The 19,295-nt window shown below is 50.7% G+C and overlaps 1 protein-coding gene across 1 annotated transcript in view; it reads right to left on the bottom strand.

Moving 5' to 3' along the window:
• Positions 1-19,295, bottom strand: part of nrxn2b (neurexin 2b) — a 677,945-nt gene that overhangs the window by 282,392 nt on the left and 376,258 nt on the right. The window contains exons 15-16 of the mRNA XM_080022852.1: positions 12,871-13,044; positions 9,509-9,628 (exon numbers count right to left, since the gene is read on the bottom strand). Coding sequence (XP_079878978.1) covers positions 9,509-9,628; positions 12,871-13,044 — 294 coding nt within the window. The remainder of the gene's footprint in view (positions 1-9,508; positions 9,629-12,870; positions 13,045-19,295) is intronic.

Raw genomic sequence — 19,295 nt, 5'->3', positions numbered from 1 at the left:
CGGCCCAGAAATTTACACCCGGTCAGCTCTCCCCCCTCGTGGCAAACCCGGCGCTGCGGTTGAGGTTGCAGGTTTCTCTCCGCCGCAGGACGGACTGCGGCTACTACCGTAAAGTCTGAACCCATCTTAATGGGAAAGCCGCACCACCGGTCAAAGAGAAAGGACACCCTACTCGTACCGGTAGTTGACCCTCCATTTTGTGTCATGACAAACTGTACAAACGAACAAAGTTGTCCCCATCGTAGCCCTTTTAAAAGCATCCAAAGTCTGTAAAGGCTGAGAAAGGGAGAGATGATCCATTGTTTACGGTAGATGCCAACGTGTCTGACACAAATTGAATATGAAAATATGGGGAGCACATTTCAAATGAGGGAATGAAGACTTAGGACTAAGTCCTTCTGAACTATCTTGAGATATAAGAAAATGACAAGTGTGTTTTATAGTGTTTACAATGTAAGACTACTTCCAAGATGTTCTCTCGTTTGGCGTTCATGTCATATACAAAGAAATATGACTCAATATGAAAATATGACAAAAACCCTCTTCAAAACGTTGATGCCATCCCTGCTGAAAGGATACCAGGTCGCCAGACGCCCCGGGGCGTCGGCAAGGTAAGTAAAGGATGATGTAAGGGAAATCGTAGTGTCTGACTCTTGATTGGATGAGCTGCAAACAGTGTTTGCATTTGTTTCTGTGTGTGTGTGTGTGTGTGTGTGTGTGTGTGTGTGTGTGTGTGTGTGTGTGTGCGTCAGAGTGTACAAGCTTCTGCAGGTTTGCAGTTCTGAAACTCAATCTCGTTGGGGGATATCGGCAATAGTCAGACGCGAGATGCTGCGACTGAAAGAGCCCGAACAAAAGGGATTATCCAATAAGGAACGTGTAGCCATGCCTGCGAGAAATAATTGTGTATTCCTGCTTTTCTTTCGTGCTTTGTGACACTTCCGTACTTTTGTTTCAAATAGACACGCACCACCCCCCACCCCCCACCCCCTCTGCTTTCATGGTGCGTTCAAAGCTCTTTGATGGAGTGGGAAAATTCTTGTGGCAGTCATAGCCCGCTGATGATGTCTTTTAAACCGGCGCGGTGGTTTTGCGGCGGCACAGTGCAAAAACTTGTCTCCCACTGACAGCGAAGGTGTATCGCCACATTCTCAAGGTAAACATACTTGGCCAAAACTTCTTTAAGTGCCATAAATACATATTTAATGAACTGCAGGGAAATAATCACACAGAGGGGTAAAAGTAATGTGGTGTTCCGGTTCCTAACTGAGACATAGCTGAGGCAGTTTGTGGTTCGCTGCAAATAGTTTTTCGACAGAGAAACTGTGCCCATTGAGGGTAAAACTGAGAGCTGTAAGGTTTTGGATGATTCAGATCGAATCGATAACAGTAATGAGGTAAATGAGACAGAGAACGGACTTCAGTCATTTGGCCTTGGCATGGCCTTCAGTAATTTGGCCTGACATTGTTTTGGCATGTTATCATTGTTTTGGCATGTAATATCATGCCAAAACAATGTTGAAGGCCAAATGACTGAAGTCCATGAAGGATTTGGAAAAAAACGCACCAAAAATCGAGGCCAGGTTTCCCGTCAAGACGTGGCTCTGCCTTCTGCCAGATCTTAGCAGTACTTCCAGCACACCTCTGTCTTGAGCCTGGCGGGGCCACAGAATCCGCCCACCTCCCGTCTCCCAATCCCTTTCCAGCTCTTTACACGGTGACTTCAAACGACCAATGGGCAGAGTGCTCCTCTCGCCCTTTTCCGAGCAAGGAGCCAGAAATTGCCTTTGCACGCCCCAAACACTATTTCATCCCTCTCTCTGCACTCAACCCCACTCTCTTCCATCCTTCGCCATCGCTCCTCCCTCTCTCACTCCCTCCCTCTACTGCTTCCTTCCATCCCCTCCGGTCTGCAAGCGGGAAGACAGTCCAAAACTCCCTCCCTCCCATTTCTACAGCCGCCCTCATCTGGGAAGTTTTCATGTTTGTGTGTGTGTGGGAGTATGTTTGGACACTGATTTACACCCATCTTAAAAACCACAGCTCATTTAAAAAAAAAGGTCTTGCCCGTGTAATTGCATGACAACGGCCTCTTCAGTGCATGTGTGGACATTCAGAGTGTGCGTATGTGTGCACGTACTGCATGGCCTCCTGGGCCTCATGTCACAGGGTGAATCTGTGAATTTTGTGGGGGAGAGCAACTTTGGAAACAATCACTCCATCATTTGTTCCTTTTAATGATTCATGATGACCTTGAACTGGTAAATCATCAGCCCGTGTCGCAAACCGCGGGAAAAAGTCAAAGAGAGAGGAAATGTTGGACTCGACGTCAGTGTTTAAAAGAAGGGAAGACATGATTGAGGCAAATCAGCCGTTTGAGACCTCCAATTATTGATTTGAAGGACTATGAATTTGTTCAAACAAATGAGGTAATCTGATTATTTCAAGGGAACAATTTGGGGGTTGGGGTTCCATTATTGTTGAATGCTTTGAGACACAAAGGACTTGGAGGTCTCTGAGGCTGGATTCCGTCCATCAGGCTTCATTGAGGTCATTTTGCCGAGGGTCATTCAGCGGGAGGAGGGGCCGGTGGAAGCCCGGGCAGCTTATCAATGATAAAGGCCGAGGCTGGCAAAGGCAAAGCGTCCAGTACTTAGTGAGCTGAACGCTGTTCCGGACAACACCGAGGAAAAGTAAGTAGATCTCTGAAGGGTCCCACAGGTCGAGCTGTAAGAGGTATAGCCGGCAATATGGATTGTGGGACACAAGTAGAGGTACAATTTGAGATTAATTGTCAAAAAAAGATGTCCGAGAATGCCATTTTCATCGGCAGAATCATCCATAGATGACCCATAGAACAATGACTGTCTCTCTCTGTGCGTGACCATCACATTGACTTTGCCTCTGTTAGACGATGTTGAACGTACTGGTCCGGGGGGGGGGGGGGGGGGGGTTCGGAAATACTCAGAGTGATTGGACGTTTTGAAAAGTACGCGTCTAGATTACAATATGGACATTGTGAACACCCCCTCGCCGCGAAGAAAAAACCGGCTCGATAAAGTACGGACGCAACGACAAATCAACTCTGTTGCGGTGTGGCGGGAGCCGTCGCAATTAGTTACTTCCTCCTGTGGTCGGAGAGAGAGAGAGAGAGAGAGAGGGAGAGAGAGCGGGAGAAGTGAAGGCCGTCGAGAAATAACACCGGAAGGGAATGGAGAAGTTGAGCGAACGATACAGCAAGTTGTGGGGGGGGGGGTCAAAGCGGTGCCGGGTGAGGAGACCGAGGCGCCAATCGACAGACCCGGCGAGGAGAAGCGATCAATTCTGGGGTGATGGTGGTGGTGGTGGTGGCGGCGGTGGGGCATTGAAATGTGAAATCTGCAGTGCTGCAAACAGCCCCGACAGCCCCTCTCCCACTTAGTATGCCTGACGACGGCGCGCACCGGCAGCTGGCTTCATTATGAACGCGCACGTGTGTCACTGACGTCCGTCGAACGCATACAAATAAACATTGGACTGCGCAAACACACACACACACACACTCCCCCCCCCCCCCCCCCCTCTGTATTTCCCTCGCTCGCACAATGGGAGAGATAGAAAAAAAAAAAAAACACATTGGAAACAAAGCCCTTATATGGCGTGCACTTACAAAGCATCTCTGTCTGAGTTGGTTCCAGATGAATAAGGCGGAATACCAAGTGCCCCACTTATACGCTATGCGGAGACAAATGGACCAGTCAATCACCGCTGACTGCAGCTGAATGACAAACGTCCTCCGGTGCGCACGAAGGGGCGCGCCCGCGCATCATGGCGAAAGAAAACGTCGGATTTGTTTTCATACGAACGGCGTCCGCGCGCCACCGCCTGTTTGCGTGCAGAAACCTCTCCCCTCGCGCCCCGTCCTCCTTCCCGCTTTTTGTTTTTCCCCCCGCCCTTCAATCCCCGCTTTCACCCCCGGCGGGGAATGAAGGCGGCGGGGCAAACGTTATTCCTATTCCGTGTGTGTCGTCACCCTCCCCCGCCCCCCGTTTCCAATGCCCCCGTCCGCCCAAGGAGTGTGGGCGATGCCGCGTCGATTAAACATCAACTCCTACGCGACATCTACCCGGAATCGTATGGGGGGGGACCAAACTTTCCTTCGTGGCTGTTTTTCGTCTTGCGTGAGGGCGAGGGGCGTGTCGCTCGGTGTGGTGTCTCCAGGTGCGGGGGGTGGGCTACGAGGAAACCCGCCCGCGGGGGGCTGTGATAATCGACAACAGCAGCAGCAGGCTGTCAATTGCCGCACATCTCCCACCTGCGTTGTCGCCCGCCGCCCGTCCCCAGGGAGGGCGGCTCATGAATAAGGCAAACAAAGGCAACCGGGGACACCCGGGGTCCACCGGGGCTTTGGGAGCGAGGCGGCAAAACAAAAGCGGCACAAATCGGTGCTCTTTTCAGCTCGGGGACGTTTCGGGGGTGGGGGGGGGAGTTTCCCAGCGGGGGGTATTTAGGGGGTACGAGGAAATGTAATCTCGGAAATCCAATCTCACACGGCGGCGGCGGACCGGATTGGCGCTAATACGCCACAGCGAGAGCTTGTTTCGCAATTTCGAAATTCGATTAGCAAGTTCGGCCAAATCCGCCGCCTGCAAACCCCTTTTTTTTTTTTTTTTTTTCGTCCTGCGCCGATTAATGAAGTGTTTACAAGCGGAGACCACCCTCCCGCGGGCACTGGGGAGAAAAAAGTGAACGCTCACGTGTACCTGTAGGATAAATGATTTCGAAAACAATGCAGACGGGGCGGCAGGGGCGAACAAAGCAGGCTCATCTGACTGGAGGGGGGGGGGGGGGGCGCTGGTGACCGCGTCCAACACAGGTAAACCTCCCCCTCCCCGACGGCTACCAAGACGGGGGCCCCCCCCTCCAAAAGACGCACCCCGCCACACCCTCGCAGGTGCTTCGGCGCCCTTGTGAAAAAATGCCGCACGTTTGAAATGCATCGAAACCCGTTCATATGTCGAGTATCCGAGTGGTTCCAAACAACACGCAAATTACAGATCCATTCAGACGGTTATTTTCAGGGAAATGAACGTCGCCAAGTGGTGTTTATATCTATGCCAGTCCCTGTGTGTGTGTGTGTGTGTGTGTGTGTGTGTGTGTGCGCGTTCGCAACTCGCAACTAATTTTCCCAAGGGGATGAATAAAAAAATAAAAAACAGTTCCGTGGTGTGTGTTGTGTGTGTGTATATGTGACCCAGCTCTTTCATGAGTTTTAACTGCTTCTTGACTAAAAGCATCTGGCTGTGCTGATAGTCATGACAGACAGACAGCCAGACAGACAGACAGACGGGAGGACCAAAACACAGACACCTGAACAGACAGCCATTTGAGGACACTTTATGATCCGTGCATGGCGGCCACCAAGAAGGGCCTGGGTAATCAAAAAGACCCGCGGAGAGCAGTTTTGGGAGAATAATTATGATAATTTCTCATTCCCAGCGGGATTAAAAAAAAAATAAAAAAAAAAATTAAGAAATATAAAAAGAGGCCACAGTTATCCCATTGCAATTCTTTATTCTTGGAGGGAAATTGATTTTCATATCTTTTCTCATTGGTTTGAATGGGCAAAAGTGTATGTGTGCAGGAAGGGGAACGTATGTACGTGTGTGCAAATGTATGTGTGTTAATGTATTATTTGCCTGTGTGTGCAGGTGCGTGTGTATGTGTGTGTGTGTGTGCGCGCTTCAAATACTGTACATTTGTTGTGGACCACTCCAGACCATGGCAGGGTGGATGATGATGATGCACGCGTGTGACATGGGGCGTATGGTAGTAAGTCACAGTTGGGGGGCCGAGTGAGAGATCAAGGTTGCAATCACACGGGAGGTTTTCTTGCTTGCGAGCGTTGGTTTCTGCTTTAGCTGTATACCGTCAAACTGGCAGGGGTGGTGACGGGGAAAGTGTCCCCATTATGCACGGTGATTGTTTCGTCCCATAAGTAAACAAAATAAAATCACTTGAATCGTAAATAAAAACACACCGTCTTGGTGCCCCAATCGTCGGCGCCCCATTGCCCGAGGAGGGGGGCGATGGGGGCGCGGAGCTGGTGCTGTGGGGGCTATTTTTGATCGGGGGCTTTTCATAAAACATTTGGGGCTGATACCCCTGCCACCAAACACACGAGCAAACACACGAGGACCGAAAGCTTACGGGAGAGAAACCCCTCCTGACAAATGGCGGTTTCAAGAAGAGAGAGCAGGCGCAGAACGGCAGCAACTACGAGGTTCGGGAGGATTTCCCCCGAAGTGGCTCCTACCTTGGTTCTGAGAGAAATGTCCCCTGAAAGTCGAAGAGTCCATTTGAAATTGTTGAGCTCTGCAAAAGAAGGCTCGCAGAACCGGAGACTATTTCAGTCGGATAAATGGAAGTGAAGGGGGGGTGGGGGTCCGCATAGACGGTACGTGGAACAAGGAAAGTCGGAGAAGTCCAACTCGGAGAGGAGGGTTCGGTACAAAGCCAAGAGCGTTTCTATCTAATTAAATCGTCGATTTAAAGACGGCCTGCAAATGGGGAGCCCAGCTGTGGGGGAAAAAGAAGGCGAACCCAAGGCAGAGCATGTCATGGTGCTGCCTTCTTCACAAGGGGCTGAGATACAGAGCCACATTTCAGAGGCGCTTCTACGCGGGTAGCAGCTGATGAAGACCATAATAAACGAATGAAACTGACATTTACACAACATCAACTGACACAATTTGCAGCATATCCGTTTTTGCAAGCTTCGCCAGCGATCATTCTCCCTCGTGAGATTACAAAGCAGATTGCACGGGAGTTTTGATTTAGGGCGACGAATGGCTTTTATTTTGAAATCAGCATTTTGACGACGAGACAGCCAACAACTTACTGTAGAAGCCTTGACCTAATGCGATGTGACACAAAGCCCTTCTGAAGAAGGCATTACCCAGGACGCATATACGGACATTTCACTGCATGTATGAAAGTATGTGACAAATAAACCTTTTGAATACACGTTAAGGACCGAACGCATGCCAGCAGCCAACAGGACCCATCGTGAAACATTTGCATAGAGGGTAGCAATCAAATTGAAAGCAAAGCGATGATTGCTCACAGTATTACACATCACGGTTTAACCGATTAACCCCCCAAATATGTCCCATTATGCGGTCTGACGCGAGATAAAGTGTGCGCTTTTGCTGTGAAGGCCTCTGACAGCAGAGTGATAACAATAACTCGGACCCGCTTGGCAACAGCTCAGTGATGGATTGATGAATGTAGGAAGGGATGAATGGACTGACAGAGAGATGGAAGGAAGGAGGCGTCCTGTTAGGCCGTCGTTCAACGGCACTCCGAGCAATTACCCCGGGAGAAGCCCTTACCAGCGGCATCGGCTGGTTGTCACTTAGAGATGTGATTAGAACGGACAAGTTGAGGCCGCGTGTCAATACGTGGAGCTCACAGGGATTTTCCCCCGGTTTGAGCCGCCGTGTTACCGGCCTCTCGTCCGGACCGATGTCTGGCGGGAATTGGGATTCGCCCCTCGTTTGTATACATTATTTTGATGTCGGTGAATCGTCGAGGGTCCCTGAACAGGCTGCTGGCAGGGCCGTTCCCTTTGCCCCCCGCGCAAACACACACACACACACACACACGTTTAGAAACATTCAAAGAAAGCTCTTTTGGGTGTTCCTCAAGCATGCAACGTTGCCCCCTGCTGGCGCAGTACCACACCCTCCACAATATCTGCAATCTTTTCCAAATCAGCATATTTAACCCAACTAATGCTCCCCGCAGGGCAGGGCGGGCTCAGACGCAGGGATCATTGTTCCTCCTCTCTCTCTCTCTCTCTCTCTCTCTCTCTCTCTCTCTCTCTCTCTCTCTCTCTCTCTCTCTCTCTCTCTCTCTCTCTCTCTCTCTCTCTCTCTCTCTCTCTCTCTCTCTCTCTCTCTCTCTCTCTCTCTCTCTCTCTCTCTCTCTCTCTCTCTCTCTCTCTCTCTCTCTCTCCAGGGTCGAGAGAACCACTGTTTATCTCGGGCATGCCCGTCACGCTCAAACCAGTTATCGCTTCTCTCCGCGCTCGAGCTTCCATAGCTTAAGGAGCGCCGTTCCAATCAGCCCTTTTCTGTCAAGTCCACTCATAATCTGTCTGGCAAACAATACGGCCGACACGCGGAGAGAGGAGGGAACGCAAAACAAAAACAAACAAAAAAAAAAAACGGGGCGGTCGGCGCGGTGCAATTCTGCGCCGCTCAACAACCGATAATGTAAACAAGCCAATTAGCCCGTCGGCCCTTCCTCCGCCCCGGTTTAAAGCCCGTTCTGCGAGGGGGAGGCTGAATTCTAATTGCGCCTAAGCTTCGCGATGATAAATGTGGATTCCGCGACAAACAGGACGCCGCCACCCGCCGCGGCAGTCCGCTCCCACCATCCCAACCCTGCACCAGGAAAGCAGAAGGCGGCGCTCGCTCAAAATTCTGAACCTCCCCACGGGCGCCCTCGCGTCCCTCATCTGCCGCGCCGCGTTACGTCCAGAACCCGGGGGAATCTAAAGCGGTGACGACCAGAAAGTCCTTGGCCTCGCACCCGGCCTCCTGCTCCTTTGCGAGAGCCGTCCCGGGTGACTCCAGCGCCGCGTCCCCAACCTCCCTAACCTCTCCATGCTGGCCTGGAGGCTCGATACTATGGTAATTCATTCTCTCACTGTGAATGACACGGTGAGCCAAAACCAATTTGCGGGTGCAGACAACGCTGAACAGAACTGAATCCGTACCCAGACCCCAAGCCGGTCGCCGACCGCCGCCTTTACACCGAACCCTCTCGGTGCAGAGATTTTTTGTGTCTGACCGAGGGTCCGGACGCGTTGAACACTTTCCAATGTTGCTAAGCAACTGGCGAGCTGGTGTTATTGCCTCAAAACCAAGTACTTACATTTTGTGTAAGCAATAACGGCGTGAGCGTTAATGTTGGGTTTCATTCACCGTCAATCAATCTCTTTTTACACGAAGGAAGTGTTTTCATTCCTGCACTTCTCGCCGACCTCCAACGACGCACCGGAGCGGACACTGGAGGGGACGGAGCTCCCTCTCCCATTTTCCCAGACATGTTTGAAATTAGCGTTGCGAAGCCCGGGTGCACGGGACCACCACGGCTGCCGGGGCGGTAGCCCCGACCGGCCCGACCTGTCGGCGAAAAGGCGGCTCGAGAAACGGAATAACAAGGCCTCGCAACGGATCATTTGCAATCGCCGGCCATTCCCGTCTCGGCCCCGGGTCCCTGAACAACAGCTCTGCCGCGCTAACAAGGCGGAAGGATCTGCAAACCGAAGCGAAGGAAAATAATACGCGTTGGCCGGGGCGGGCCCCCCTCTGATTTCGTAAATTGGTAAACCCTACATGCCCGCGCCCCTCTGCGCGGGTAACGACGGGTCGACACAAACGATCCAGCCAGCACCAATCACACCGGAACCGCACCGGGGGAGCAGCGGGGAAAAGATGGCAAAAGGCGCTGTACTCACGGTCACTGCAGAAAGAGCCTCCATAGGACGTCATGGTGCAGTCGCAGGTGAAGCCCTCCCACTGTTGGAGACACACGCCCTGATTATAGCAGGAGTCCTCCGTACAGGTGGTGCTGGGTCCTGAATGGACGGACAAAAAAAAATGGTTGACGCGGTTGGCGTCGACGACCGGCGCCGGCGTGAACCCGTCCGTCTGCATTTCGGGAGGGGAGGTCGCACTTTGACGAGACCGGTCCGGAAATACCCGCCTCCCCTGGTTTTCCGATCAGGTGATTATTATGTATGCAATTTATCTTGTCGGCGGGCTCGGGATGACGGGTATGAATATTCCGTGTAATTAACTTTTCACCTCGACAAACACCAAAAAAAAAAAAAAACCCAACAAAAAAAAAAATGAAGAGAAAGCGAACAAAGCCACAAGCCTCCCGTCTCGGTAAATTTGTGTTCAAAGATCAAATGACTGTAACCACCTTCCTAATTTATTCGCCACAGGATGAGCGTGATTTGATTAAGGCTGCTTAAAAAAAAAAAAAAAAATGTATTCAGATTGAATTTGACATTAATTCAAGGTTGAAACCTGGTGTGATCGCTGGGCTACGGGCCCCATTTGAATTGGAGATGAGTGAGGAAACGTAGACTGCTTGGGTTTAATATCAGCAGTAAATTTGTGAGGATTTTTTCCAGAGTGTGTGTGTGTGTGTGTGCGCGCATGTTCCCGGGGGGGGCTGGGGTTGGGGATGGGGCCGCTCTCTCAGTGCCATGGATGACTAAAGACATTTAAATTGTCAATTAGAAAAATCCACCGTCATAATTTCTCTGCGGAATTCCAGCCACTCTCTCTGATAGCTGAATTAAATGTGATTGGTTTGCTTAGGAAAGGCTAATATTGCAGAAAGGACGCCACAGGATGATGAACGGTGTTAGCCATGCAAGGATTGTCCGGCGTGTTTTGGGTGCTGTCGGAGATGTTCCTCTCTGCGATTTTGTGTGCAAGTCTAATTAAATTGGATTGGAATCTCGAGAAAAAAAAAAAAAAAAAAAAAAAAATCGTTTGGGGGGAAAACGCTCTCTAATTATGTTCTGCTTGTCAGAGACACAAGGGTTCAAAGGCTAAAAAAAGAAAAAAAGATTAAGATATAATATTTAGAGGAAAAAAAGAAATTCAATTATATTTGTGTGTGCGATGGGGGGTCCCAATTAAAAACCCAATTAAATATAAGTACATTTCCAAAGAGCCATGGTTCAGGGCCAGACTAATTTGTTTTCATATTGATAAAGACGCATGTGATGGGGCAATTTGCAAATGGCCCAATTAATAAAGACCGGCATAGATTAAAAAATAAAATAAAATAAAATAAAATACATCGGCGGCAGCACTGGCCGACTTGGAATCAAAAATGTCCGCTTGAATGAAAAAAAAAGTCGCCATTTCATCAGCTCTGCTTTTAATACAAATTGCTCAGTATGCTAATTGCCCCGCTAATTCCTCCCTGATAAAAAAGGTTCCCTTGAGGTGCTCGTTAAGCATATTGTCATAATTAATACCGGAGTCGATGTAATCGCTTCCCGCGCCTCCTTCAAGTATCGATCGGCGCCGCGCTCGCCCGCGAACTCGGCGGCCTGCCGGAGCGTCACGGATCCATCTGTCGGGACGCCTCCCAACGCGCGAGCCCGCCGGGTAACACTGGAGAGGAGGAGGGGTGGGGGCCGCCGGGGCCAACATCTCTGTAGCAACCCCACCTGGAAGGCGCAGGCGCAGCCCACCCCGGCGCCGCCGCCCGCTTCCACAGCCAACAGCTGGTTAACAATTCGACGAACATCTGGTCACGGCGCTCGCAAAGCAGGCGGGAGCGCCGGTGGGGCATGGCTACGGGACGTCGTTTCGGCGCGGCAAACGGCAGCAAATGGCACACCGGGACGACGCCCGGACTAATTCTACGGATGCCTATTTTGGAATCTGATTTAGGGTACTCATTTGTCTCTGTGTTCCCGGCATCCCGAAGCACCGCCGTGAATCAGCAGAACTCACTCTCTCTCTCTCTCTCTCACTCTCTCTCTCTCTCTCTGTGTCTGTCTGTCCGGTTGGCCACCTCCGACCGCTCCCCTGCCCCGGCGTTTGGGCTTAACACCAACCTCGCCGCCCCCTCGTCGGTCGGGATCCCGGCATTGGCAGAGATTCATCGAGACAATTATTTGCCGAAGCAAATTTTAATTAAAAACGGGCGGTAATATATGCATGGGGGGGGGGGGGGGGCAAGCGCAGGTTCGACGAGGTATTTTGGACGCGACCGGTCGACGCTAGAAAAAAAAAAAAAAAAAAAAAAAAAAAAGTTTAACGGGAAACCGATTTGAGGTCGGAATCGAACCGGCGCGGCTGTTAAATATTTTACCCGACTCTTCCACTAATGAAGTGAATTCGGCCGAAAATGCATTCTCACGCATATGTTTCCTTCGAAGTTGCGAGAGGACATGGACCGCTGAAGGCCTCAGTCGGTATTTGACATTATTATTCTGTCGAACAGCCCCCCCCCCCTCCCACAAAAAAAAAAAAAAAAAAAGAAAAAAAAGAAAAGGAAATGTCAACGATAACTTCTCGGCTCTCGGCACATTCAATCATTAGGTAATATTATAGTCCATTTAGAGTGCCGAAGGGAGTCAATATGACTGTTTAATGCAGTTTTACACTGTGTTTGGAGCCAAGTAATTGCGCTGTATGACTGTAGGCAGGTAATAAGGCCGGCTGGCAGAGGCAGCGGCGTCGGGGATCAAGGAGAGACGTAACAATTAAAAAAAATAAAAAAAAAAAAAAATAAAAATGACGGAAAGAATAAAAAGGAAGGGAGCGAAAGAAGGAGGCGGGAGCGCCGGAGTAGGCCGGCACGGCCCTCCGGGGAAATCAAGGCTACGCTCTCCTGACACTCGGCTGTGCTGAGGAAACATGATAGAAGAGGTGCAGGCTGGGGGATGGGGCGGCGGTGGCGGGGGGGGGGGGGGGGGGGGGGCGGTGGATTGGACCTTTTGAGGGGCCCGGTCGTTATGCCCGTCGGCGTGGGGAGCGAGCGGCGGTAAGTGGTGACCCCAATCTGTGCCGTCACGTGCTCCGAAATTAACTGCCCGGGGAAATTCTTTTTATGAATGATTATAACATACTTGGATGGGATATTATTGATAGGAGGTGCGATATATCGCCCTTAAACATGGATTTATGCGTGCGGGATTCACAGAGGAGGGAAGGGGTTTTGTGTATGACGGTGACGTCGGAGTGACGTGGCCGAAGCTCGTCTTCGCCCGAATAGAGAGCTGGGAGGCTCGTGTGTTCCTTCTTTTGTTTGATGGGTCTTGTTGATGTTTGATGGGCTTACCGTCGCAGCCGCGTTCCACCTGGCCCACGCTGTGGAGGGCATCCGCGATCAGGTCTGGGAGTCTCCCGTTGAGGTCCACCGAGGCCAGGCAGCCCTGGTAACCGTCCCGGGACGCAATCAGCTTGGGCAGATTGCTGTACATGTTTCTCGTCACGCCACCGATGTACAGCTCCCCTGGGGGGGGGGGACAAAAAACAAAAATCAGACCGGAACCGTGAGGATCCATCAGAACCAAGTATGGAGGTGGAGGCGAAAAACCCCCAAAAACGTTCAGTTCAGTTAATTTGACGTCAACCCCGCTGGTCTACTCTAACACCGGCTTTTACGATGGGTTCGGCTTTTGCTGGAACTGCCCTCCCATACGCTCAGAAATCTACGGTCAGTGTGGTGGTCGCGCCACGTTTTAAGCGGCGCAGACAAAGATAGGCAAAGATACACAAAGACAACACGAGACGCCAACAAGTAGGTTGGGGTTCCACGCAGCTTACGCAGTTCATTAGTAGGATTTTGGCGCGCAGCAAATAACAAGCTATGGAATAATCCATTTAGGTTCACCCAGTGGCGGGCGCTCGGGGGGGGGGGGAGCTTGCCGCGGGACCCTAAAGGATTACTTCACGATTAAACATTTTCATTAAACACCTAAACTTACTCCGCTTCCTAATTGAACGAAACAAAGAAATAATAAAAAAAAAAAAAATCCCTGTGCACCCCATGTCAGGCTCCGCGGGACCATTGCCCAACCTCCCCCCCAAAAATTGTTGTGCTGTTAAACAGGAAAGTAAAGGATTAATGATGTAACAATTATTCACCACAATAGGCTCATTACTGATTCAGGGAATTAGAGTGCGGACTACAAACTCCACTAACCATCAAATCTCCAAAAATAGTCGTGGGCCGGACATCGGACACCTACAATTACCGTGATTCAATTCAACCACGATGATCGCCGTCATCCCAAGCTTCGAGGAAGAGGCGCGATCCCGTACCAATAAAATGCTGTAAGCGTGTGCTCCAGAACTTCAATAAGTGAACATTGAGCACATGCGAGACTGTAACCGAAAAACGAACAGGCCGTCACCGTGCGCTGCCTTTCCCGTGCCCCAAAAAGCTTCGGCTTTATTTATTTATTTAGGGGGGGGGGCCTTAACGTGTCATTCAGCGGTCTACGCTACAAGGGCCGGGTTACCCACGTTGGCTAAGGAACCCACAGCAGGTGAGCGCTTGGATCTGTGGCCGCCCGATACTTGGCCGGGCGAGAAAGGGAAGGAGCGCTCCCGTTCCCCTCCTCATCCCCCGTCACCCAGTGATCAATCCAGGCATCCGCCGGGGCCGTCTTGGGCACGCCGGCACTGTCGGGAGGAAGAGGGACCACCCTGGAATTAGATGTCAACACCTAATGCCATGGCTGAACGAGTGTTTTTAAAATAAATGTGTCAATCAATCAATCAATCAATCAGGGCGATGTCAAGCACTATTCCCCGGGAGCCTTTGATAAGTTTCTACTTAGTGTTTGACTCACTAACTTACCATTTAAGATGTTGAAGGGTAAAAGTACCGGTCAGGTCAGGTCATCGTACATACAGTATGCAGCCCAGGGCCACGGAATGGGCGGGTGACGCTGCAGTATCGGGTGCAGATATTTGCCGACGCGACGGAGAACCGCCGATGACGGTCTTTGCACCGTGATGACCGGAGAGCCATCTTTGCAACCGTTTCGGCTCCCTCCGGGGGCCTGGCCTTCCCCCGACGCCCACTGCTCTGATTGGTGCGATCTGACCCCCACCCCCCCGCGCTGTGACACCGCCGATGTCGCAAATGGCAACTAAAACGCACGGTCGGTTCGTGGAGTACGGGCAAATGTATTTAGTGTGCGCTGCTTGGGATGAAAAAACAAAACAAACAAAAAAAAAAAAAAAAGAGTTGTATGTAATGTAATGATTGTGTTACCGGCGCGATTGGTTAAATCAATCGCAATCGTATTAGATACTTTTTTTTTTCCCCCCTACGATTAAGAAAACACAGTTACGATTTAAAAGCAGTAATGACCCATTGCCGTCACCCTCATCCACATTTAACACATTCAAATTGAATTATCTACACCAATATTACATTATCTACTCCAAAAGGAAAGGCAGCCATGAATGGATTGCCTGTGCCTTGAGGTCGGGGGTAATCCTCTTTTGATGTAATCTCAAAGTCAATTATTACTGGGGCGGCAATTTGCGGGCCCTCAAAACATGTTGGGAGATAGTCGGATGGCTATACACTTCTTCGGTAAAGATTAAATGGGCACAATTTGAATGCATTAAACTGTTGACTGAGACCGTTGATTGTAGAATCAATGTAAAAAACACTCTCGCAATACTGATATGGCACGGACGCTAAATAGAGACATCTCCCCGCCCCTCGTGTTAGGCTGTTGGTCTTACCCCCGCAATTGACCCAAGTGGAAAAACACGACATCGATGTTATTCGACCGTGGGTCTGCAGCTCATAACCAAAGACATCTCCAAGTCTCCAACAATGGTGATTTCATGGTTTATATGAAGCGTAAATACCGTGTTCCCTCAAGTAGTAAGCGGGGCTTTTATTTACCTCAACTGCAGAGGGTTCCAGGCCTTTATTGGAAGCTGTTTTTTTTTCGGAGACAGGCTTTTATGTCTAATTCCCTCTGTTTATTCAGTATATTTGATCATATTTTAGGATGGATTTTAAATCGAACTTCCGTCCGGGTGGCATGCCATGCAAACCCACGTGTGTTTACAAAAGGGAGAGCTAGTATCTACTCTTAGAGTCGCACTGGTGGTGGTAGCCGACGGGGGCATTGCAGTTTCCCCAGCCCTGGGGAGCGAGGCATTTGCCCCCGAGAAGCGTTTGGCGTCTGCGCCGCAGCAGCAGGAAAACGGAGTGAATTAAATATCTCGACAATGAAAACACACTTTTTATTTGCTTGTTTTGGAGAAAATAAATAAATAAATAAATAAATAAATGAATAGATAAGTTTACATTTGACTCCCAGTTTGTATTTCAGGAAATACGGTATTAAATGCAGAGGCCGCATTTCACCGGCCACAATCCAACCCGTGCGTGTGCGTGCACGTGTTGCAGTGTGGTGTGCTGTGTGACAATTAAAGATTCTTCCTCTTCTAAGTGCCTCGTCTGAAAACGTCCGTTTGGCGGAAATATTGAAGTGGCGCTCGAAAAGCGAATGGACGAATCACTTTGAGCGGCGCGTCCTCTCAATCGAAAGGCACCCGGTGTGATACAGCACTGCTTTATTTGAGCTCCCCGCTCCGAGGTCTATTCCCACCCCGGTGGGCCGTCACTCCGCTCGGTCGCAAGCTGCCGACGACGGCGATGGGAGCGCGGCTGCAAAATTCAGACGTGGAGATTCAAACGCCAGTCTGCTCAATAGCGTCCCATCTTTTTTTATGCGAATGACCTTTATTTCATATATTTCTTGTGAAGCACTTTGTCACGTGATGAAAAAATAAAAAATAATAATACTCAACGACAAGTTCAACTGAATATGGATGATCGGGGGGAAAACGCGTTTGGACGTAGAGGCTGGAAAGGAACGACTCCTCGGTGTGAGCCGCTCCTTTTGGGTCAGTGCACCTGAGTGCGGACAGCGCAGCTTCCGCTCAGAGCTATTCAGTCGCGCCGATGATCGGCAAATGCCTCTGCAGCCCGGACGTCACCAAGCCCCGCCCACGAAAATGAAAGCCGCATTTCTGAGGTTTCCCGAGGGGCAGCGTTCACGGTCTGCTCGGTCAGACGCGGCAACGCCGGGGAGGTGTCGCGGCGGAGGCCGAGCGCCGAACGGGGAAATGCACTTAACTCCGGTCCACGGGGTCAACGACATGCGGAGTCCGCTTAATGGGATGAGTCGACATATTTTTTGCCGACCTCTCTCCGGAAATTAATGAGCGGATGAGACGCCATATCTCTCCGGCCGGAATGTCAAGGCATTTTAATCAATACGGCGAATTCATTAAAGCGGGGCCGGCTGACAGATTGACTGAGTCAACCGGCAAATATCCAAAAAGAGTAAACCGCCGGTGGGCCGGGCGCAGTGTTGTAGACGAGGTAACAAGTTATTGCTTTTTCAGATGTGCTGTACTTATGAATACTCGTCCGATCATTTTAGGACCACTTAGGCGCACGGCACGCTGCGTTCATGCGGGACTCAACATAAACGTCTCCGACCGAGTTATTTTTCCTTCCGATAAAAAAAATTTGGACGAAATGATTCGAGCCTGGTTCACGGCCGCGGCGGGAGGTTGATCCGGGCGTAATTGCCGAATTCAAAAGGCTGAGATTGAAACATCGGGGTCTTTTTTTTTTATAGCGTTTATTTTCATCTTTTGTTGCATTTCCTTATTCGCCCCCCCCCCCCCCCCCTCTCCGGCGTCTTTCCCGCCGACGCCTTAGCAACGCGATCCGTCTCGTGGCCGTCACGGGGCAGGACGGCGACGGAGGAGGGGTTGACGCCAGACAGCGTCATCCGTCTAGGACGTTCCCGCCGAGGCACCGTTTTTTCTTTAGTCTTCACAGCAGGTTAGCGCCGCTCCTTTGTCCTTGTCTGAGACGCTACACGGTGTAGCGCGTGTGCGCCCCCACCCGGCAGAGGTGATGAATGCGTCTGCGGCGCGAGGAAGCCGCGGCGAGCCGGCGCGAGTCGGTACGGGGGGGGACCAATTACGGGGGGGGGGGGGGGGGGGGGGCCCACGCCGGACGCCGCTCAGAGGCCCAGCTCAGAGGTCCCGCTCGGAGGCCCCGCTCGGCATCGCCGAGGTCACCCTAATGACCTCTCTTGGGTCGCCGCCGCCGGGCCGCGCCCGACCACTGTGCCCGCCGGATCTTTAGCCCCCTTGATCCCCCGCCCCCCCTCCGTGCACCGGCTACCGTGCCACAGACATTTCTTTCTCAAAAGAGCGATCTACTCCGCTTCTTCGAGAAGAGAGGTTTTATTTGTCCAGCAAAGTCACTCACAATTGAAGCGACGGCGAGGGGCGGCTGATTACCATTTGAGTTGAATACACCGGCTACGTTACTTATTTTGGAATCGATCCGTTACCGGACGTAAGGGCCACATGGGTTCCGGGATAAAAGACAGGACTTGAACATTTGGAGTGCTGTTTGGAAATTGAGTATTGTCACAGCAAACCGTCTCATTTATTTTATTTTTTATTTTTTTTACCTCCTCAAAGATGGCTTGGAAGACCTGAAGTTGATATTTCTTTTTTTTATAAATTAACCAGGGAGAAAAGAAAGAAAGAAAGAAAGAAAGAAAGAAAGAAAGAAAGCATAATTATTTTAATCCAGTATCATTGTTATGCTGCAAGTATTTTTTTTGCACAAGGCCTAGACACCTCCAGACAAAATCTCTTTCTCATCCGCGGCTATAATTGGCTCCCCAGTGCTGTGACTACAGTACACCGATAACCCGGCGGCGGGATGCTGATAGATTGCTCAGCGTATCCATTATTTATATCCGTCGTGACGGGAACTTTTGATATTTAGAAGGAATCGCAGACGCCGCAACGTCATTCTCTCATCTGGGGAAATAAAAGACACCCCCCCCCCCCACAGAGGCCGTGATTAACTTTCATTAAATTCTCTCTCTCTCTCTCTCTCTCTCTCTCTCTCTCTCTCTCTCTCTCTCTACTCTCTCTCTCTCTCTCTCTCTCTCTCTCTATCTCTCTCTCTCTCTCTCTCTCTCTCTCTCTCTCTCTCTCTCTCTTCTCTCCTCTCTCTCTCTCTCTCTCTCTCTCTCTCTCTCTCTCTCTCTCTGAATGGCCGCGGTGTCGGCGGCGACAACAGACAAACGCGAGCTTGGCCAATTACAGAGCTGCTTCCAATCAGCCCCCGCCCAAAAAAGAACAATAAAACACCTGGTAGGGAGTAAACGTTGTCGCGGCGCTTCAACCGGGGGCCGCACGTTTCTGAAACCACAGCCGAGATGTTTTCCCAGTCAGATGACATCTAGATGATTATACGTCGGTGCGACGCTGCTGTCGTTGACGGGGATCGACTCCTGCGGCCGCTGCCGCCGCCCTCGCTCAGAACAATGGAAAGTGAGATGCTTTTTTTTTTTTTTTTTTCTCTTTTGAGAGAGAGAGAGAGAGAGATTCGGGCAAAAGAGTCATTACATTTGTTGGGGGGCTGGGGGTCCTCGGGGGGAGTTTTCGCTCGGCTCAGCCTGCGTGGCCAGCTGCACGACGACTCTTTTGCCGGGAGTGACTCCAGACTCATTTTAAAGATTTGTTCGGTTTGCAAGTCCCGCATCTAGTTGGTACTACTCGTTGGTACTACTAGTTTGTACTACTATTTGGTACTTCTAGTTGGTTTTCCTCTCATATTATGATATAGTTATACACTCCTGTACATAGATATGCTTTGGGGAAATGTCTCTTTTACCA

Source organism: Zeus faber, assembly GCF_960531495.2.
Source record: "Zeus faber genome assembly, chromosome: 22".
NCBI lineage: Eukaryota > Metazoa > Chordata > Actinopteri > Zeiformes > Zeidae > Zeus > Zeus faber.
The sequence above is the reverse complement of the archived record's forward strand: the minus strand, read 5'-3'. Positions and strand labels throughout refer to the sequence as shown.